The sequence below is a fragment of the Lygodium microphyllum genome, chromosome 24 (genome assembly GCF_053477565.2).
Source record: "Lygodium microphyllum isolate KBCC chromosome 24, Lygodium_microphyllum_v1.1.10, whole genome shotgun sequence".
NCBI lineage: Eukaryota > Viridiplantae > Streptophyta > Polypodiopsida > Schizaeales > Lygodiaceae > Lygodium > Lygodium microphyllum.
The window spans coordinates 18,116,925-18,139,881 of NC_141158.1; the positions used below are offsets into that span (position 1 = coordinate 18,116,925).

The following is a 22,957-nucleotide window of genomic DNA, read 5'->3' on the forward strand; positions in this document are numbered from 1 at the left end:
GCTAGAGAAGTGTCTACAAAGGTCATTGGAGGCTCAGGCAGCACCATGCTGACTGTTGTTCTAAGGGCTCTAACCAAACCACTCTACAAAGGTTGTTGGAGGCTAAGGCAGCACCATGCTGACTGCTGTTCTAAGGGCTCTAACCTAACCACTCTCCATCGTCTCAACTTATCATTGTTTCTCTGGGGTTGTCTAGTGTTCTTCTTGACCTGATTGAGTTTTCTTTAGAATCTTGTTCATAGTTGGAGAAGGAGATCAGATGTCCTGATGATGTAGGAGCTCCTTGTAAATTGTTGCTCTTAGTGATAGCAAAGATGAGTGTCCTCTTTTTTTTTTTTTTTGTTTTTGCAAGTAAAATAAGTCTGATTATATTACTCAAAAAAACTGATTACAACAGAGTGCTCATACTCAACAAATACATCATGTTTACAAGCCTCTCAAGGTGGTCTCGGGGGGATGGGGGCAAGAAGCCATGGAGGGGGGGCGTATTGCCAATCGGGGATGCCTGCTTGCATCACGAAAAACAGGTCCTGACCACCCCAACTGCGCATGAAATGACAACGGAGCTCCTGACGACCCTGGACTCGCCCTACACCTGATCCCATTGGCCACAGAGGGAGTGGATGATGGAGGTCCATAGCTTTGCTAAGGTCGCCTGCGCTAAAAGTCTCTATCCGCCGAAAGCCTCCTGACACCGCGCCTTCTAGATATGCCATCCAGTAAGACTCCCTATGATCTCCCATACCTCAGAGTGGTCTATTGTGGGCTCCAATACCTAGTGGATGGGTAGAGCCTCCAAACCGACCACTGCGCACGACCCTGCCTCGATAATGAATATCGTGTCCTGCATCCCGGCCTCATACAGAAGGTGACGGCCCTGGCTCCTGGCCTTGGCTCACTGCTTGCCAGTAGAAAGGTCCCCCCATGTGATACATCCAAGTCTAGGTGCTATACGGCGAAGGATGCTCCTCTCCATACGAACTACACCTCCTCACATGACCAAAGGCAGTGCTTCGAGGTTTCCAGAGGCTACTGAGTGCAGCGCTTACAACCTCCCTCCTTCTGCATCTGGGCCAGCCAACTTCCCACCACCAAGCCTCCATGTGCCACTAGCCATAAGAAATACGATACCCTCCTCGGCCTCCACCTATCCCATAGGCGGCACCAGAAGGTCTGTCCGAAAGGCTCTATAATGCTGTGCTCTGCCTAGTGCCTGCTACGTAATGACGCCTAGTCCATATCCTCCTGCATCAGTACGGGTCTGCCAATCCTGACAGTGTACTCCAGGAACCTCGGTGGCTTCTTGGCAAGTGCAGTAGCCGGCCATAGCCATTCTCTCGGATCCCACTCCCGCTCATCAAGTGGCCTGCCCTTCCAGATCTAGAGGCACCACTCCCTAAGCTCCTCCTAGAAGACAAAAGGGTCGAGCTGCCATGTCTTCCCGTAAAGGCCAATCACCCGGATCCTCCTCCATGAAAGGACAGCTATGACCTCATCCTACTGCCCTCTGTCAAGAGCCGGATGTCCCCCCTCTTGTATTGTGAAGAAGGTCCCAAGTGGAGCGCCACCCACTCTACCTGCCACCTGTAGGGGGATGCCTACTAGTGAAAAACTAGCGGCCCATACCTCCCCGGGTTCTATTGGCTCTCGTATTGGGGGAACAAGCCACTCCTGAGGTATTGATGCGTCTATCTCCCTTCTCCTCAACTCCACTACTCTCTAGCAGCCTGAAACTCACTGCAGCACCTCCTCGTCCGCCATCCTGTACACCTCCCGCCATCTCCTAATGGTACGCGCCAGGCTAGCCTCCCAACCAGCCCACTGGATGTGGGGGCACTCGCCAATCTGTGCCCCTTCCCGATCTCTGGCCTGGGGGTTCCAAATCACCGACTTGCGATCTATCTCCTCTTGGCAGTTTGGGGGGTTCTGGATCAAGGCCTTGCGGAGGCCCTGCCACACGCAGAGCAAGCTGCGTAACAAAGGTGATCTAGGGGAGGGGGAGGGGGGGGGATTGGATTGACATGAAGATCCATCTCAGGGATGGCCTCCACTCACCGCCAAGCCTCAATCTACACTCCTGAAGACCCTCCTACAATAAGACCTTCCAAGTTTGCCCGCCTGGTGTGAGACCTCGGATAACTAGCTTGCCTAAAAGGGCCATACTCTGGGTCTATGATCCCAAGTCCTCCCTCTGACCGATGCCATATGATGGTTGCCCAAGCCACCTTGGCCCTAGAATCCTTGGAGCCGTCTAACCTTGACCAAAGGAAGTTCCATACTAGGCGGCGAAGTTGCACTACACAGGACGAGGAGAAGCACCAACACGAGGCAATGTACCAAGCCATCGCTAGGAGGACCTAGTTAACCACCACCGCTCAACCTCCTAGTGAGAGACGAGCTGTGCTCTAGTAAGTCAGCTTCCTCCAAATGGAATCAAGGACAAGAAGAAACTATTGGGCTGTCGAGTCCCACCTGGAACCCTAGGTACCGGACGGTCTACCCTCTGCTCACCCATCTAAATCCCAGGTGGATGCCCCAGTCCGTGCTAGAGTCCGAGTCTATGAGGAAACCAACCGACTTTCGCCAGTTGATTTTCGTTCCCGTTGCCGAATAGAACATCTCAAGAGCTAGCCTCACTCTCTCCAGCATTAACTCATCGTCCTCTATGTAGAGTGTTGTATCATTTGCATACTCTGAGTCTAACAGCTCAGTCTCCTCTCTAACTGGAAGTCGGAGACCCCGTAATCCACTCACACGTGACCTAAGGAAGTGAGACATCACCTCTACAAAGAGTAGGAACAGTATGGGCCAAGGGATAGCCCTATCGGACCGATCTCTCCAGCTGAAACTCCTCCCACCCCATGAATCCAAACCTGGGGGTGAGTTTCCTCATAAGAGACGCATGAAGCTTGTTACCGGATACCTTTGTTGATGATCCTCCCTTGCTTGTGGTATGCAAGCTTGTCCATCTTGGTTAAGTTCCTTTAACAGGGTCTAGCACATTGGATGCTCTCCTCTTGGTTCCATACACTTGTGGTTGTGGAAGCTTTTCATATATTGACTCCATCTTGTGTTCTTGAAGCTTCTTGTTAATAAATCAAAGCCCATAGGAACAAGTGTGTATGTTATGCCTTTTGTCAAATAGCTCTTCTATTACTCCTTCATATACAACTTAATGATGTCGTAGTGCTCTTCTTGTGTCAATAGGGGCTAATGGTATTAGTGTCAATAACTTATAGTAAGGTTATAGCCCTTTTCTAAAAGCTTATCTGCAGCTAATGACACTGTAATGGTCATTGTGGATGCTGCACTACATTGAGCGGATGGTGCGGGTGATGGTGTTGACTACGCTGAGTTTATGCTAATCATTTCGAAGGGTTGTCGGCTGTCATATGTCAATGGTGGAGGAAGCAGAGTGCATCGATTGCAGCACCAAGCTCAACAAAAAGTGACAAAGTATCAAGGGTGCAGATGGCTGATGAAGAAGTTGCAACATGAAGCTTCCAAGCACTGATGGCCACTAACCATTGCAATAGTGCAAATTGGACACTATTGGAGCCTAAAGTGGAATTGCTGATGATGAGGTGGATGTTGAGAGGTGTGAATTGATGGCCTCCACAAGTGATAGATTTAGGATGCCAAAATAAGGAAAGCAGGTGAAAAACATAAGAGTGGGCAACAAGCAAGTGGAGAGAATAAATGATTAAACTAATAACAAAGATTAGATTCCTAATGACCAAAAGATTGCTGGTAAGCATGAGTAGGATGTGCACAAGCTTCATAGTGTCATATGGATCACTGGTTTGATACCACATTGGATCATGGCATTAGGAGCTTGAGAGCTTGGCTATGGAGGATGATACCTCAAGGAAAGAGAGATAGAGAGAGCAAGATGGACATAAGATATATTCAAAAGAGATTCATATTTTGGTTCATTTCATTATGAGAAAGGTGCCTATAGGCACATACAAGTTGTTAGCTTACAACATCAGTGAGCTCATATGTCAACCCTTTCAACTGCATGAGGAATGATGCACAATCACATGGGTCCAATTCATACTTCACATGAATCCAAATGCATCTCCACCTTTTTCCACCAAATAGAAGAGGATTTCTATGAGCCAATTGACAAGGCATTTATTCTAACAAATGTTACTATGAGTCAATTTTGTCACTCTGATCTGTGTGCTTGTATCAACTATTCAGTGATACATAACAATGAAGCATACACTCTTATGATTCTTTAGTAGCATGGGAAGGTGACTTTTTTGCTTAATTTAAAATAAAGAATATTGAGATACCAATTAACATGTTGACTATGTCTGATACAGATCAACCACATTGAAAGTCATACACTTGAGTCCATTGTTACTTTAGAAATATACCTTGGGGGGTTCGCTTGAAAATACATAAGTCTATCACATGGGTTCAATATAAGGGATTTTAAAAATTCCTTTCTTAGACCTTTTTATACATACTAGAGGGTATCATTTAATGGGGATATGACAGGTTAAAAGGGAAAAAGGCGTGCATTAACCCCCCAAGAAATATACACAAATGGCACAAAAAGAAATATACACAAATGGCGTGCATTAACCCCCCAAGAAATATACACAAATGGCACAAAAAGATCTTAAACAGAAGTTACAAAATTTTCCATATAGACAAAAATATCGGAAAAGGTGGTGTCCAGTCTGTATTTTGTGGCATGTGTATATAGAACCTCTACCCAACTTATATCATAGTATATCATAGTGGTTTTATTGAAGGGTGCCATATACAGATCTCCTATTGGACTGTCCCTTCGTGCACCCATCTATTGTAGTGGTTTTACTGACGGGTATCCATATACCAAACTCCTATTGTATGGTCCCTTCTTGTATGTCTGATGGGAGGCTAGTGGCAAGTTGGCACACTTGCGCATTGGCATGGAAAATGAATAGCTAAGGTCACAAGGAATGCCATCTAAATTTTCATGATGAATTGCAGATAAGAGAGAATTCCATATAAATTTTCATGATGAATTGCAGATAAGGGAGAAACCTGGGCAAGAGACAGTTCGGAGACAATGGCCATCATGCGATCAGTAATTTCACGCACATTGTGCTGATAATCGGTCAACTGTTTTGCAGTTTTTTTACTATCCTCTGAACTTTCTGCAGCCTGCTTCTTGATTTCTTCTGCTAGTGCAGAAATCTCCTCAAGAATTAAATCTTTTTCAAGTGATTGGTCTTCTTTTCGCGACAAGCTCTCTTCAATGAATGAAAGCTTGGCCCTGAGTTGTCCTTCACTTGGATCAATACCATGTAACAATTTCCACCTTTCTGTATTTGTTGGCCTTTCCACCAAGTCTGAGAGTCTATCCCCTTCCATTTGCACTCGCTTAAGCTGCATCATGAATGAAGAAACTCACAGGCAGAACTAAGTGTAAACTGTTGCTACTAAAAGACAAACCCAAAAGTTTGACCTAAGACCCTGTACCAAGCAAGAAAATAGCATCAACCAAAATAATGAATTCCACTAATCCCTATGTTTCTTACATGAGGGTGGACTACCTACTTTGTATTATACCATTTACATGTTTGATTGTTTTTAAAGTGAATTAGTTGAGGGATGTCCAGAATGTAGAGTAGATTTTTTTGGTACTGTGAAATCTTTCATCTTTAGCCAACATTCTTAGGTTTATTTGTCCAATAAACAAATCACTACTATACATGACCTTTTGCAGGAAAACATGAAAATTTAGACTGCTGTATAACATCAAAAGGTTTTGTGGAAAGAACAACTTGAATCCTCTCTTTAAATTTCAAGTGCAAACACGATGGTAAGTATTTATATCCCCCCTGGCAACCATCCAGAAGGTGTATGTTGTAACTCAAGTCAGGGCATGCAACATCATGGAGAATAGGTACCACATAGCAATCTAATTTTAGATATTTTGAGGGCAGAGAAGTTATTGCTCAAGATAGGTCACAAAGGCAGATAGAAAACCATCTTCCTGGGCATATTATAAATATGGCTTAGTCTAAGATATTTTGTAACATACAGGATAGAAAGTTTAAAATGTCTAGCAATATAGCTGTTCATTCTCATCAAAGAAAATCTCATATCAGAATACAGTGACTGTGAGGAATGAATATTTAGTTCAGGTTTGAAACGTGATTGCAACAAGAGGCTCTCTGTCAAAAGAACAGATTGAGAAGGAGAAGCATTTGTTTGTCAAAGGCAGACTGTTACCTCATGCTTCAGCTCACTGATTGTATTCTGGAGCTCCCGGGCTCTTGGAATGAATGTATAGCAAATTAGAATTGATCTTTCTAAGCTTCCCACTTGATGCTTCAGGAATGATATCTCATTATCTCGCTTTGACATCTCTATATCTGAAACCTTGAAGAGCTCCTCCTGGAAGCATTACATATGTCATGGCCCTTCATTAGGGGAATAAGTCAATTCTTAAGTTAACTTCACAAAGATTTTAGCACACTACATTCTTTTTTGTAAGTCAACCTTTGATGGTTTACCTGTACATTTGACTTTTCATACAGAATGCAGAGCTCATCATTGCGGTCAATCAAGGAGATTCCCACATAATTTCGATCAAGCACACATGTTTCATAGTGCTTTCGGAATAAAGACATCTCTTTCTCTGCAGTGTTGATGAACCCATTCATCCTTGAAGCTTCAATAACCTTCTCATCAACAAGTTCCTACATAAACTCAAACTATGTAAGTACAAGTTTCCAGCCTAATAATATAATGCACTACACACAGCATAGCGGCTATATTTCAACAAAATCACTTGAGCTGTGATGATCTATATACTGGAAGATTTGTAATATTTTCTTTCTGTTTTGCAACCAGTAAATGGTCCAAAACTAATCAAACAGCCAAATGGACCATGTTTGTCACCAACTAAGACATGCATCTATTAGATTCTAGGTAGTGAAATAACTCCAACAAAACTATCGAACTCGATGACTGAGACTTCAAAGCCTCAATCATTGTAAGGAGACTATTGAAGTTACTAAGATTTGAAAGCCTAAAACATCCAACACAGCTCCAGTTATTGGCATAAACTTACAAGACACAGCAAACAACAAGACATAAAGCCCAAGTTTTCAAGTGGGTATTTCCAGCACAAGAATTTCCCAAAATATGCAGTGATCAAGGGTGTTGAATCACAATTGGTTTGCATGTTATTATTTTGATAACAAGCAATAAATTATATTAAAAACCATTTTTGTCAAAAGAGACCGAGGTAAAATACCATACAAGCCTGGTATAAGATAACAATGATACAGCAAAGGAACAATGAATAGTAATCCCATCATCTTTGTCAAATCCTCTTTCTCATTTTTCAAATGGGCATGCAACACACATAAAGGAGAAGATGCAGAGCACTAGACACACCACGTATAACAGAAACAGGAGATCAAGATTTACATTGCTGTTGTTGCAGTTGCTATTTGGAGGCTGATGGATCTTTGAAAGTAGTAGGAACTCGAGCAGTGTGTGCATCAAAAGATTTGTCTCAGTGACATGAGGTAGTGTGGAGGGGTTCCTGCAAAGCAAGAGGGTTAGTAGATGCTGTGGGCATAGAAGTGTCCCTCGCTTTTCCCTTATTGCATCGGGCTTCCATCCATCTCTGGGTTTCCGGACTCGTAGAAGTGTTCTTCCCCTTTCTCTTATTGCATTGGGCTTCCATTCATCTCTGGGTTTCCGGACTCGTAGAAGTGTCCTTCGCTTTTCCCTTATTGCATCGGGCTTCCCTCCATCTCTGGGCTTTCGGATCCATAGAAGGAGCTGGTTGCTTTCCTTTGGACTGATTGGGCTGAATCATCTGCTGTCTACAAAAGGCGGGGCGTGTTTTGGTCCTTATCTATGGGATGATCTGCAAAGGAAGTCTTTCTGTCTAGGCATTCGGCCATGGAGTGACCCAGTTACCAACAGGACAAACAGTGGCAGGCAAAAGTACCCCATTTGACCTGAAACCGAAGAGGTCGCATACTGGTGCAATGGAGAAGCAACCAATTGGGTCTCTTTATGGTGGGTATTCATAGTATAAACAGTCTATTTTGGTTTGCTACCTTCAAACTTGGGGGCACCAACACATGACCCACTGCAGCTCGCATCCTTGAGAAGGGCCCAGTCGGACAGCTCTCCACTTCCACCCATACAAGACATGCGTGCTTGAGCAGACATTGGAAGTCCACCATTGGACTCCATGAAACAACATGTACAAAAAGAGGCTGTTGATGGAGAAGAAAATCCCATGCTGAAGCAAAAAGGAGGACAACCTCATAGAAACCATGTGGGCCAGCCTCTTCTAATCATCATTTGAGATTAGATTTGATTCGAATGGCTCCTACAGACGTGCCGCTGCTCCCTTGCCCCCGCCACTGTCCCATGGCACGCTGCTCTCCCGCTCAGCTCCCTCCCTCCCCCGTGGTGCGCCTACCCTGTGGAGGAGCGCAGCTCTTGAGTGCCACCCCCCCCCCCCCCCCCACCCCGGGCCTTCTCCACCTAACCCCCCAACTGACCCCCCCCTCCTCTTCCGCCTGACCCCCCCTCCTCCTCCCCCGCCTCGCCCACCGCCTATTCCTCCATGCCAGTTCCTCCCCCCGCCTGATCCCCCACCTCCTCCGTCTGACCCCCCCCACCCCACCTGCCCCCCCCCCCCCCCCCCCCCCAACCCAAAACAAACCATCCCCCCCTTCCCCAAAAGAGGTGAGGAGCCCCATTCACCAACATCCTCCACTCACTAGTAGCCTAGCCTCCCCCCCTCCCCACATAGCCACCAGCTCATCTGTCCATGCCACCCGTCACACTTTCCCGTCCTTCAAACCTCTCATACAGGAGACTGGATGAAGACACAGATAGAGGAGAAGGTGAAGAGTGAGGTGGCAGACCACATCTCCCACTGGATGGGAGAAGGAGGACTAGCACTCTTTTCCTAGCAGTGGCTAGGTTGCATGATGGGCATTAACTGGTGCCGAGGCCCCACATCTGAGCATTATCTTTCGAGCCCCTCCGCAATGGAGAGCTCCGATGGATGTGATCGAGTAGCCCCTAGCACAAGCGGCTCATTTCTACCAGTGTACAGAGTTACGCCTCTCAACCTAGCTGATAGATACTTTGGTGGTACCACCAAGAGCATCTATCACCCCCATGGTCCCCCGCCCGAGGACCACCATGGGGGAATAGAGCTCACCGTCTCGGCCTGCAGCAAATCGTATCCACATACCCCATAGCTCTTCCTCTTCGTCAACAGCTTCCACAACGAACAGATGCTTGTTCATTCAGTCACAAGTTTCCTTATGAGTTTACATGTTGCATCCTCGAATGTGAATAGCCTCCACTACAGTGGAGCACGAGGTTCTAGGAAGTTGATTGTTCGGCATGAGTTGCAGCCTGCCCTTGCCGGACGGATCGACATGTTACTTCTGCAGGAGCACAAGCTCACTCCCGCCCATGCCCATTGGGTAGGGAAGGTACTCCTAGGCAGTTCTCACCCTTACTGGGAGCATGCCATTGGTGCCCATGGCAGGAGTGGAGGCGTATGCACCTCTATTGGCCCAAGCCTCACCGCCTGTGTACATGACCACGGGACGATTGTGGCACGGAGGGTTCTATTGATCAAATTGGATATTGGGGACTCGTGCCTTGGAGTCCTCAATGTCTATGCCCCTACTGAGGTTAGGGCACGCAGCAGGTTCTGGGTGGAGATCGTAGTAGGACTCACAGAGGTGGACTCTTTGATTGTTGGAGGAGACTTCAACAACCTAGAGGCCTTAGAGGACCAGTAGGGCAGAGAAAGAAACTACGAAGGCATGACTGGGGAGGAGCAGGAGGCTTGGGAGGTCTTCCTACTAGCAATAAGAGCACGTGATGCGGTTGGCACCACTTTGTCTAATCATTGCTTGATTCCCCTGACATTTGATGACCTAGCCTCTGCCCTAGACACACGATCTTGTCGGATCCCTGACTCAATCTACAAGAGGGAGGAGGTGAGGAGACTGATTGAGTAGCTCTAGACTACAGAGTGGGACACAAGGGCTACTTCCTCTCGTTCACATTTTGATAGTATGTAAGGTGGCTTATTGATTGTCTTTGAGTTGGGTTCCAAATCAATGGGGTGATCCACCGCTCTCTTTGGCAGAGGTCCTATCCGAGTTGAGCAGTATCTGCCAGGAGGCAGCTTTGCAGGCCAGGCAGGAGAGCTAGGAGGAGGAGAGAGCAGTTCAGCAGGACCTAGCAGCCATGCAGAGACTACTACAAGAGGCACCAGGGGATCCCATTCTCCATGGATAGGAGGTGCGTCAAGAAGCTGCCCTTGCCGGCCTAGAGGACGGGCGCTCGGAGTTTTCCTTCCATACCTCAGCAGCCCTTTGGGCGTGGAAGGGGGACATGATGTATAGAGAGTTTTTCCAGGTGCATCAGCCCCGCACCTCAAGAGAGCGGATACACAGCCTCCGAGATCAGTATGGGAGGATTTGCTCTAGCCTAGATGAAGTGATGGAGATTGCCACTAACTACTACAAACACCTTTTCCAGCAGGAGACAGCCTCAGCCAGAGGAAAGCGATGTAGACAACAGGTCTGGGACCACATCCCGTCCCTCGTCATAGAGGAGATGGGACACTCCCTCCTAGACCCCTTCACAGAGAAGAAACTAGAGGAGGCTTTCCATGCACAGGACGGGTAGAAATGCCCAGGAGAGGATGGTCTTTCTAAGGCCTTCTTCACTACCTACTTGGAGGTGGTGAAGGACCCCCTACTACTGGCCTTTTAGGAGATTTTCAGCTCAGGACGGATGCCAGAGAGTCTATCAATAGGTCTTGTCAATCTCCTCCCCAAAGGGGGAGACCGGTTGGAGCTATCCCACTGGAGAACGATCACCCTATTGTCAGTGGCCTATAAAGGCCTTGGCCAAGATGATTGGTAGGGGACTCCGCCCTGTGCTTCCAGACATCATTCATGACACAGACAGGTTTTGTCCAGGATAGAAGCATCCTAGACAATGTCTTCACCTTCTTTTAGACGACAGAGTGGGCCCAACACCGTGGTCAGGAATTGGTTGTACTACTCCTCGACTTCGAGAAAGCCTTTGAAGGGTTGACTTGGACTTCTTAGAGGGCACCATGGTGAGGTTGGGCTTTCCCTAGGCATGGATCCGTGGGGTCTCCGCACTTTATAGATCGGCTACCAGCAGGGTTCTCATAGAAGGCAGGCGGGGGAGGGACTTTCGGCTGGAGAGATCGGTCCGGCAAGGCTACCCTTTGGCCCCGCATCTGTTCCTACTCTTCGCAAAGGCGATGTCTCACTTTCTCAGGTCACGTGTGAGCAGGTTACGTGGCCTACGACTTCGATGAGAGACGAAACGAAGCTGTTAGACTTAGAGTATGCAGATGATATAGCACTCTACATAGAGGATGATGAGTTGATGCTGGAGAGAGTGAGACTAGCTCTTGAGGTGTTTTGCATTGCAATGGGAGCGAAAATCAACTGGCGAAAGGCGGGGAAAAATTCGGTTGGTTTCCTTACCAACCCGGACTCTAGCACGGAGTGGGGCATCCACTTGGGATTCAAATGGGTGTGTAGAGGACAGATCGTCCGTTACCTAGGGTTCCAGGTGGGACTCGACACCACTCCTGGCCAGCAATTGCTTCTAGTCCTTGACTCTATTCAGCAGAAGCTGACCTATTCGAGTACTGCCCGCCTTTCCCTAGCGGACCGAGCCCTGGTGGTCAACCAGGTCCTCCTAGTGATAGCTTGGTACATCACCTCGTGTTGGTGCTTTTCCTCATCTTGTGTAATTCAGCTTCGCCGCCTTGTGCGGAATTTTCTTTAGGCCCAGTCAGATGTTTCGAGGGACTCTCGGGTCAAGGTGGCATGGGCAACCATCATCCGGCATTGGTCAGAGGGAGGGCTTAGGATCATAGACCCAGAGTATCAGAGCTTGGCCCTTTTGGGCAAGCTAGTAGGCCATGGTCTCACACCAAGAGGGCAGATCTGGAAGGTCCTATTGCAGGAGGGTTTCCAGGAGTATAGATCGAGGCTATGCGGTGACTGGAGGCCGACTTTGAGTTGGAACTTCATGACGGCCCAGATCACGCCCCCCCGATCCTCCTTCCTCCGCAACCTACTTCGTATGTGGTAGGGCCTCTCTAAGGCCCTAATTTAGAGCTCCCCACGATGCTAGGAGGAGATAGACTGCGAGCCGATGATCTGGAACCCCCAGGTCAGACATCTGGATGGGATACAGATTGGGGAGCGCCCCCACATCCAGTGGCCTGGGGTTAGGAGGCCGGCGTTGCTCGTACAATCAAGACATGGCGGGAGATATACATGATGGTGGACCAGGAGGTGTTGGAGCAGGCATTAGGTTGTCAGACAGGAGTTGAGCTCGGGAGAAGGGAGATTGATGCAACGATACCTTAGGAGTGGCTTGACCCCCCGATACGAGAGCCGATAGAGCCTGGTCAGGTATAGGCCGCTAGATTTTCACCAACACGTATCCCCCTATAGGTGGCAAGTAGAGTGGGCGGCACCCCACATGGGACTTTCTTCACCGTGCAAGAGGGGGGGCATTTGTTCATTGATAGAGGGCAGCAGGATAGTTGCCCTTCCGTGGAGGAGGATGCGGGTGGTTGGCCTTCAAGGGAAGACATGGCATCTGGACCCTTATGTGTTCTAGGAGGAGTTCTAGGAGTGGTGCCTCTGGATATGGGAGAGCATGCCACTTGATGAGATAGAGTGGGACCTTGGAGAGTGGCTATGGCCGGCCAATGGAGTCGCCAAGAAGCCACCGCGGTTCCTGGAGTATACAGCCAAGATTGGCAGATACGTATTGATGCAGAAGAACATGGACTCGATGCCTTCGCGTAGCAGATATTGGCTAGAGCACAGCATCATGGATGCTTTTCGATGGACTTTCTGGTGCCGCCTATGGGACAGCTGGAGGCCTAGGAGGGTATCGTATTTCTTATGGTTGTTGGCACATGGAGGCCTGGCAGTGGGGAGTTGGCTAGCCTAGATGCAGAAGGATGGAGGGTGTAAATGCTCCACACAACAATTTCTGGAAACTCCAAAGCACTGCCTTTGGTCATGTGAGGCAGCACAGCTCATGTGGAGAGGAGCATGCCGCATTCTCCGCCGTCTAGCACCCAGTCTTGGATGTATTTCATGGGGAGCTTTCTGCTGGCTTTCAGCAGGTTTTTGGCGGGGAGAGACTTTCAGTACATGCGACTTTGGAAGAGCTCTGGACCTCCATCATCCACACTCTCCACGACCGATGGAATTAGGTGCAAGGCGAGTCTCAAGCTCGTCAAGAGCTCTGTTTTCACTTCATGCGCACGTGGGGCGGCCAAGACCTATTCTTCATGATGCAGGTAGGCAGCCCCAGATGGCGATACCCCCCCCCCCCCCCCCCCCCCCCCCCAAAATGGCTTCTTGCCCCCATCTCCCCCAGATCGCCTTGAGAGGCTTGTACACATGATGTATTTATGACCTTGCACCAGCTCCAGCTAGTCCGTCGAGCAAGAGCATTCCGTTGTAATCAGTTTTTTTGAGTAATATAATCAGCCACATTTTACTTGCAAAAAAAACCATGCGCGCCAGCAAATATCTCCTCGACACAATTAGCGTGAAGAAGAGATGTCAACCACTGACGGATCTAGGTGATCACTCGAATTCGGACGGTGAAGAAGAGGATGACACCTCGCTCGTGAAAAGAAGAAAAAGAGCAAAGAACCTATTGAGGTTCAACTTGTGTATCCAAAATCTCTTCCTCCATGCAAGCAGGAATCACTCGATGATTGTGCCCAACATATTCCTCCAAAAGCGGATTTGCAAACTCAAGCAATTGTTCCCAATTTGGTTCGTGCAAATCTTGTAAAGTAGAAGTCACTAGAGCATATGAGTGAGGTGAAAAATCACCCGATGGATCAGCCTCCGGGGCAGCAGTAGGCTCATCATGGAGGTGCTTGCTGCATTTTACAGATGGTTGAGCGGGGACCACGAAACCATCTCATTAGGGTAGGGCACTATGTCTTCTTCCACGTCCATGTCTAGGGCGAAGGCTGCATTAGCCTGAGCCATATCCTCTAAATTCGGCTCCACCATCAAGGGATAGGAGCAGACATCTGCTGTAGGTTCTCTCTTGACACAGGTGGGGCAGTCCTATCAGACAGGAGGGTGCTGCAGTTTGGGCAAAAGAGGGCAGGGCAGGTCGTGATGCTTAAGAGAGTCTGTCTGCAAGAGGCAGATAGGTATCGCATAGGCAGGGGCAGCCACTGCCTGTTTGTTGCTCTCTCTCTCTTTTTTTTCGTAAAAGGTAATTGTATTAATTACGAAAAAAAGGTACAGGTTTACATGGTTACAAGATACACGATGGCTCTAAGCCATCCCGTGTAATCTCTCTCTCTCTTTTTTTTTTCGTAAAAGGTAATTGTATTAATTACAAAAAAAATACAAGATTACTTGATTACAAGATACATGACGACAATCCAAGCCATCATGTGAAGAGGTTCTAAGAACTACAAGTTACAATGTCATGGCAAGGATGCGGAGGAAATTGCCATATGCCAGGGACGGAAGTCCTCCGTAGAGAGCAAATCAGAACGATGGAGAAGAGCTAACTGCCAATACAAGAGGCCCTTAAGCCTCACAATATGCCCTGAACATTAGAGGCGGAGTCAAACAGAAAATCATTCTGAATGGTCCAGTTATGCCAACAGCCCCAGTATCAAAGAAAGTGATACATGAGCTTCATATGTGGCTGTGCGGGAGTAGGGTATTTGGGCTGGCCAAAAACCCAATCAAAGGGGCGCAGGGTGATACCAACCACCCCTCCCCAAACAGCCGACAAAAATAACCAGACTTTCTTAGCGATTGGAGATTCGTCGCTTGGAAAGAGCCGAAGCAAGCGGAAGACCCCCAATCATCACTCTCCAAAGAAAGACTTTATATTTAAAGGGTGTCTTGTTCAACCAGCCCTCCATCACAGTTGCCCTCCACCATGACCGGGATTTACGCAATCCCCATAAAGCATTCGCTTTAGTAACTAGCCATTGATGATCTTTAATCAGAAGATGATACACTTGGTTAGCAGAAGCTTTGCTCAAATTCAGCCGGCCTTGTAGGTCCCAATCGTGCTAGGGATGATCCGAAGCAAGAGTAGGAAAGGGTTGTCTACTCTGGAGCACCGTCAAAAGCTGTTCCCATAAAGGCCTATATCCACGAGGGATCCTGAAAAGCCTCCTAGCTGTACGAAACGATATAAGCACATTGCGACTGGCAAGGGTGGCATCCGCAACCGAAGACAAGCCCAAACATGCCATCCGGTTGAATTGTGGTCTAAGCTTATGTTTACCTTCCCACGAAAGTAAATGCGAGACTGCCAGTAATTCCAATTGAAAAGAGTTAGTAGCCAAGCGATCCTCCGTTGGATGCCACTGAGCCTTTTGAAGGACGTGTTTCCAGGAACATACCAAATGAGTAAGCAGCAATGAAGAAGAACTGGAGAACCGCGAATCAGCATTAAGAACATGCCACCAAGAACTCCGGATTTGGGTATTGCCATGCAGAAGGCCATGGCCCTCAAGGAAATAACGGGCTATAGCGACCCACGGATGATGATCCGAGCACATGGCGCGGAATAGAGACCAACGAAGTGCCTGCATGTGAGTTTGGGCATCTAAAATAGCTCCGCCACCCATGCGTTTGGGGGTGCACGCATGCGACCACGAGATCCAAGAAATACTTGCATGCAATGAGTCCTTCTTCCATAGCATGAAGCGAATAGACTGAGTAAGAGCATTTAGAGTCGTAGTAGTCCAGGGCAACAATGGCAAGAAATATGTGATCATTGGCAACATAATTATCTGGGCTACTTTGAGGCGAACATGGAAGGGCCAGGCCTGAGACTTCCAATACATAAACTTAGCTACCATTTTCTGAGAAATCCACTGTAGAAGCTGCTTTGGAGGAACATCAATACCCAAAGGGTAGCCAAGATGCCTGACAATGGAACCACGAGGAACAACCAGACCCTGCCAGTCCAAGGACTGCAAATCCGACTCCGTGCAGCTTAGAATGGCTGATTTGAGCACATTGATACGAAGGCCTGACGCCTGACCAAAGAGACCCCAAACATCCAATGCTTTTCGAAGGTTATCCTTGTCCGCACGCAAAATCATAAAGGTATCATCCGCCAGGGATTGGCTAATGAAGTGCTGTCCTATAGGAAGCGACAGTCCGGCCAACTGAGAAGAGGCGGCCATATGTGATAACATGGAAAGAACTGGATGTGTCGCAAGGGCAAAGAATAAAGGGCTCAAAGGGCACCCCTGTCTAACAGAACGGGCAAGGACAAATGGCTCAGTAACACCTCCATTCAGCATGACTCGCGAAGACGCCGCAGCACTAATGGTGTAGATTAGACGAGACATCCGAGCACCAAAGCCCATAGCAGACATAAGTTCAGCAAACGAAAGACCAGTCCAGATAGTCAAAAGTCTTTTCCAGGTCCAGTTGAATCAGTACTACCTCCTGATTAGAATGCCTGGCATAATCAATGGCCAATTGGGCATTCAAAACATTGTGTAGAATATTTCGGCCCTTAATGAAACCATACTGGAGAGGGTGCACAAGGGCAGGGAGATGCTTATGGAGCCGATTCGCCATTACTTTGGAAAAGATTTTGTACATGGAACCCATCAAAGAAATTGGGCGCCATTGTGTCAACTTAGATGGCGAAGGAACTTTTGGAAGCAGTTTAATAAGTCCTTGTTTCCATGAGGGAGGCATGATCCCCGTTTCCCACACCTGCTGAAACAAAGCCTGTAATGGTTTCGCCAGTTGGGTAGCGAAAGCTTCAAAGAACTCATTGGTAAGACCATCCCAACCCGGACTTTTATCTTTGGGCAAGTGTAACAAGACGTCCATAACCTCTGCCTCACCAATATCTGACTCCATAGTAGCTTGCATGGCCTGCAGAAGCTGATTGCGGACGAGGTCATAAAAAACCGAACGGGCCTGAGTAATTTGGGCTGAAGGTGGAGAAGCGGAACCGAGAAGGTCACGGAAATAATTCCTACACATATGCACAATAGTCTGAGGATCCAGGATAAGGTGGCCTTCTGCATCCTCGAGTCTGGTCATATTCTCTCGAGTAGGAGAGGCATGGAGAGCTCGAAAGAACTTATGGGTCTGACATGCACTATCTTGCAAAGTCTCTGTCAGATGTTGCAATTTGGCCTGCTGATACGATTTGAACTGAAAGTCTTTAATAAGATCGGCCACCTGCATGGCCAGTGCAAGCAGAAATGCATCATCCGGAGTGTCCACCAGCAGGGAGCGAACCAAAACCAGCAGGTCCTCCGCGGCTTGTCGACGGCGCCGACAAAGAGAGGCATGATAGATCCAATACTGCCGAGCAACCCGCTGCACATTAGAGAGCAATCTTTCAAATGACGTAGTGCCCTGAGAGGAAAAGTCCAAGAAGAATCTGTCAAGCAATTGCTGCATATAGCCCTGAAAAATTGCATGCTTCAAGTAGGACGAAAGAACTTATGGGTCTGACATGCACTATCTTGCAAAGTCTCTGTCAGATGTTGCAATTTGGCCTGCTGATACGATTTGAACTGAAAGTCTTTAATAAGATCGGCCACTTGCATGGCCAGTGCAAGCAGAAATGCATCATCCGGAGTGTCCACCAGCAGGGAGCGAACCAAAACCAGCAGGTCCTCCGCGGCCTGTCGACGGCGCCGACAAAGAGAGGCATGATAGATCCAATACTGCCGAGCAACCCGCTGCACATTAGAGAGCAATCTTTCAAATGACGCAGTGCCCTGAGAGGAAAAGTCCAAGAAGAATCTGTCAAGCAATTGCTGCATATAGCCCTGAAAAATTGCATGCTTCAAGTAGGACGAGTTGAAGCACAAAGGGAGTCTCTCCAGAAATTGCTTGAAAGGTGCAATGGGTTGTGCAAGCAACTCGAACTGCAGAGGGAAATGGTCCGACAAGGCATATTGCTGCAGCACTTTTATTTCGAGCATCTCACGCAGAAAATCATCATTCTGCATGATATATATACGGTCCAACCGCGACCATGTTGTTGCATATTGGGCCGAATGGAAAGTAAAGCCTGTAGAAGACGGGTGTAGCCAGGACCAGAGATCTTGCTTAAGAACAGCAAGAGCCAACGCATACCACATACGACTTTCCGGCGCATCCATTACCGAGTGCTCCGATGTGGACTGGGAAGAATCAACACACATATTGAAATCCCCCATGAAGAAGCCCCGTCTGCCAAGTGACAAGGAAGTCTGCAAAGTCTGCCAAAGCTCCCGGCGAGATAACGAATCATTCGGAGCATAGAGGCCAAGTAACCATAAGATTTCCCCTTCGAGTAAAATTTCAACCACCAAAAAGCGGCCATGAACATCATTTTTAATAAGAACAGGCTGATATTTGGCATGTACAATCATTAGCACACCCGAATAATGCATGGCCTGTGTTCCTGCATAGAACAAATGAAAGCCATGGCAATCCATAACTTTTCCAGCGTCACCGTGACTCTTGTGCTCCACAGCGCACAGGACATCCCACTGATTCTCATACAATGCAGTCCACATGGCATGTTGCTTGTGTCGAGAACAAATTCCTCGCACATTCCACGTGGCTATTTTCATGTGTATGCAAAACACAATCAGGTACGAGGCACAGCTTGCCTCGATTTGACTTTGTCGGCGAGAATGTCCAGGACTCCCTCATCCAAGAAATCCGCCAACACCGCAAAAGAGTTCTGAGGACCAGATTTGGAAGTAGACGGCATATCTGCTTGCTTGGGGTTGGAACGTGGATAACGATGGTCCCACGGGATAATGACGTTGCCTCTGGTATCAAAAGCCAGCTTTGCAGGTGGACCCTTTAGACGATCCGAATACATTTTCTTGGCAGGCTGAGGACGGGGGGCTGAGGAAACCATAGCAGGAGCAGAGCGCTCGGGAGACAACATTTCCTTCCTGCGCATATATGTACGCATGGAATCTTGGGAGGTAGTAGGCACAGTACGCTTCATGCCAGCAACAATCCTGTTGCCTTTTTTTGCACGGACTTCAACCCAATCAGTGGCACGGGAATCCAGACCCGAAACCTGTTGTTTACCTTTGGCCAGAACTTGGGGCCGGTGGATAGTATCCAGCGACGAAGCATCACACACCATATCTTCCATGGGCGGAGCAACATGGCCCGCATCTGAAATGTGTTGCTGCTCTGGGCATTCGGCCATAAAGTGCCCCAACTGTCCACAGGAAAAGCAATGGCCTGCAAAATTGCCCCATTTCAAACGAAAGTGTAACGGATGCATGCCAGAGCAATTGAGGCGTAACCAAGCAGGTCGTTTCCTTGCAGTATCCCATAACATGCACAAGCGGTTGCGATTTACAGCCCTGAGACTGGGAGGGACCAGAACCGTGCCCACAGCGGCCATAGCATCCTTCAATAGCGGCCAATAAACAGCCGGACAATTTTCTGCTTCTACCCACACAGGGCATTCACGTTGCAGGATGCGCTGAAAATCGGCCATCGGGCACCATGGAACCACATGAACCAACCGACGATCGAAAAACAAAGGCAGTTTAGACAGGAGAGCAGCACAGTGCGTCTCAGTTTTCAAGAGGACCTCAAAAAAACCTCGGGACCCAACAAAAATCTCTTCAACACATTCCCCTTGTAGCAGACTCTGTAGCCATTGGCGAATACGGGAAAGCAACGGGATTCGACCAGTGAAGAAGAGTATCACAGCGCGATCATAAAACACAGAAAAGGAGCATAGGACAGTTTTGGGGTCGACGGTAGCTTCCAGAACATCTTCAGGTGCAGAGTTAGAGAAGGCTTCCTGATTATGTTGAACATATTCGCCAAGCAGAGCGTTGGCAAATTCCAGCAGATGCTCCCAGTCCACCTCCTGAGAGTCCACAGAATCCGAAGCAACCTGCGCATAGAAACGCTCCTGAAGAACACCTATCTCTTCCGAGGTATGCTTGGTACGTTTACCTGCAGGCGGGATGTCAGGACCCGGGGGCATCTCTTCAGGGCACGGAACCATATCCTCCGGTTCCTCAGCATCAGAATCTGGGCCAAGTGCTGCCACCGTTTGGTCTATGAAATCCAGATCCAAACCAGCCATCGTGTATGACGAGCTGATCTCGAAGGAGGACTGACGCACAGTGCAGATCACTGTCGGCTGAGTTGGAAATCGGTACCCCTGTAAGCTGGGTTTGCACACGGCGGAGGACGACCCTCAGAACGTCACACGAACAGGTTGCAGGCGTTAAAAGTCTGGGGCGACCACCACGGTGGCTGACTGGTGAGGGTAGCGTCTCGCAGGCGTCGACGGGGCCACAGCCACACTGACGCAGAGGAAACGAGCACAGGCAGCGCAGGTGGGCGGTCGTCAGGCAAGCCGGATCCGACAGGCACAGGCAAACAGGGGCGGGACAGGCGGACAAGCTCCAGGCGTCAAGGGTGCGCACTGTCAGGGTGCGCAGGTCAGGCGAGGGCAGGGAGAGGACTAGGCGACGTGGCGACTGGGCGACCTGGCTCGTGGACGACAGGGCGCGCAGGCGACGGGGCGTGCAGGGAACGGGCCGCTCAGGCGACAGGGCGTGCAGACGACGGGGCGCGACGGGCAGTCAGACGACGGGGCACTCAGACGACGGGGTAGTCAGACGACGGGGCGCGACGGGCAGTCAGGCGATGGGCAGTCAGACGACAGGGCACTCAGGCGACGGGGCGCGACGGGGCACGCAGACGACGGGGCGCGCAGGCACTCAGACGCTCAGGCGACGGGGCGCGCTCCATCGCTACCAATCTTTCTCTCTCTCTCTCTCTCTCCTGCTCTCTCTTTCTCTCTCTCTCTCTCTCTCTCTCTCTCTCTCTTTGTGTTGCATGCAGCACATGACAGTAGTAGGACAAGCGGGCAACACTGTTGCTCTCTGCAGCAAAAGGAAGGGCCACGAACTGCAGCAAGAAGCGGCCCACAAGTAGGGCAGCTTGTCTTCTCTTCAGTGGCTTCTTTTTTTTCTTGTAATAGGTAGTTGTATTAATTACGAAAAAAATACAAGATTACATGATTGGAAGGTGTAGGATGACTCTAAGCCATTGTGCATAAACTCAACTCTCTTTTACAAGCACATGAGAAAGGAACACCAACAAGTACAAAAATTAGGGCAGGTTCACTGAAAAGACTGCCCAACACCAAGGTACTAAATCCTCTGCAGACAAAGTATCGTCATGCTAAATAAGATCAAGCTGCCACTAAAGAAGTCCTTTAAGCTTGGCCACATAATTCTGGATGCCCGTGGCAGCATCAAAAAAGAATGCATTGAGCGTGACCCAAATATATCAGCAACCCTAGAATCTGAGAAAGTGAAATAGAATCTTCATGTGAGGTTGCAATGGGCCATGATGCTTAGGCTTACCAAAAACCCAATCAAAAGGACACATCCTGATGCCCACAATGAAATGCCGAATGTAAAAAAGAAAAAACCAAAATTTCTCGGCAAAAGGACAAAGAGATAAATTGATGAGGAGAAGATTCCATTGCAGTAGTACAAAAGAAAAAGTCTCATTGGAAATACCCCAACGGAAAAGAGCCGAGGATAACCAAGATGTCTCACAATATCTCCATGCAGAACAAGCACATCTTGCCATCCGATATTGTTGAAGATGAAGATGGTAGCTCCAAGCTCAATACACAAAGTGAACAATAGAGAGAGAGTGAGAATGTAGACAGCTCAGCACATAATTAGATCCAAAGTGTGTAAGTGAAAGTACAAAAGTAGAACCCTTAGACCTTAGGGTTGTGTAAGTGCCTTAAGGTGTGTTCACACCCAAAAGTGCGGTAAGTGACCGAATTGTGTAAGATAAACACACAAATAGAGAATAATGTAATTGAGGGAAAAAAACCTCCCTTACGGTTTTTCGTGAAGATAATTGAATTAAGTAGTAAATATTTACATCAGACCATCAGGTCAGCATTGAAAATAACAGACATGAAGGAAAGTCTACACTAACTGTAACACAGAAATGTCACACTGAAAGTACAACTGGTGTGGAGCGAACAGTATCCAGCCAGGGAGCAGCAATATCAGGAAGAACCAAATCAGCAGACACCATAGAGGTGATTTGCCACAACACTAAACCCTGAATTTGGGCCACATGACCATGAATACCAAATACTAAATCAAAAATGAAGGCATTCCGAGTACGCCAAATATGCCACAAGGCTGTCCATCCAAGGAAATGGAAAAGGCAGGAATAATCTAAACTCAAAGAGGTCATGGAGGTCATCTTCCCCAAGATCCACGAACGAGCCGGTAACCGGTGTCAAGTCAACGAGGACCAGACACGGAAAATAAAACTCCAAATCTGTCTTGCAACAGGGCAGGAGACAAAAGATGAAGCATTGTCTCATCTTTTTGTCCCTCTTAAGGAAATGGAAAAGGCAGGAATAATCTGAACTCAAAGAGGTCATCGAGGTCATCTTCCCTAAGATCCACGAATGACGGTGTCGAGTCAATGAGGACCAGACACGGAAAATAAAACTCCAAATCTGTCTTGCAACAGGGCAGGAGACAAAAAGATGAAGCGCTGTCTCATCACATGTAGTACAGAATATGCATCGCCCAGTAGAGATCTTATGAGCACGCAACACATTCCTACTAGGAAGAGCCCCAATAAGTAGCCTCCACATAAACACTTTTCCTTCATACGGAACCTTAGATTTCCAAAGCTGGATGAATCTATCCTACAACTTCTTTTTACTTTCCCGAATATGCCATACTTTATTTGTCTTATCCGTGACCCATCTCTTGGCCTCTACCATTTGATGATATATCTAGTTGGCTAACCTTTTCTCAAAATCATTAGGAATCACAAACATCCAATCA

At 48.1% G+C, this 22,957-nt stretch overlaps 1 protein-coding gene across 3 annotated transcripts in view; it reads right to left on the reverse strand.

Annotated features, from left to right (window-relative positions):
• LOC148014886 (uncharacterized) overlaps nucleotides 1-22,957 on the reverse strand; it is a 274,224-nt gene that overhangs the window by 47,669 nt on the left and 203,598 nt on the right. For all 3 annotated transcript variants that reach the window (XM_087665463.1, XM_087665466.1, XM_087665465.1), the window contains 3 exons: nucleotides 6,522-6,707; nucleotides 6,238-6,402; nucleotides 5,044-5,388 (listed from right to left, as the gene is read on the reverse strand). In XM_087665463.1, the coding sequence (XP_087521589.1) occupies nucleotides 5,044-5,388; nucleotides 6,238-6,402; nucleotides 6,522-6,707 (696 nt within the window). The remainder of the gene's footprint in view (nucleotides 1-5,043; nucleotides 5,389-6,237; nucleotides 6,403-6,521; nucleotides 6,708-22,957) is intronic.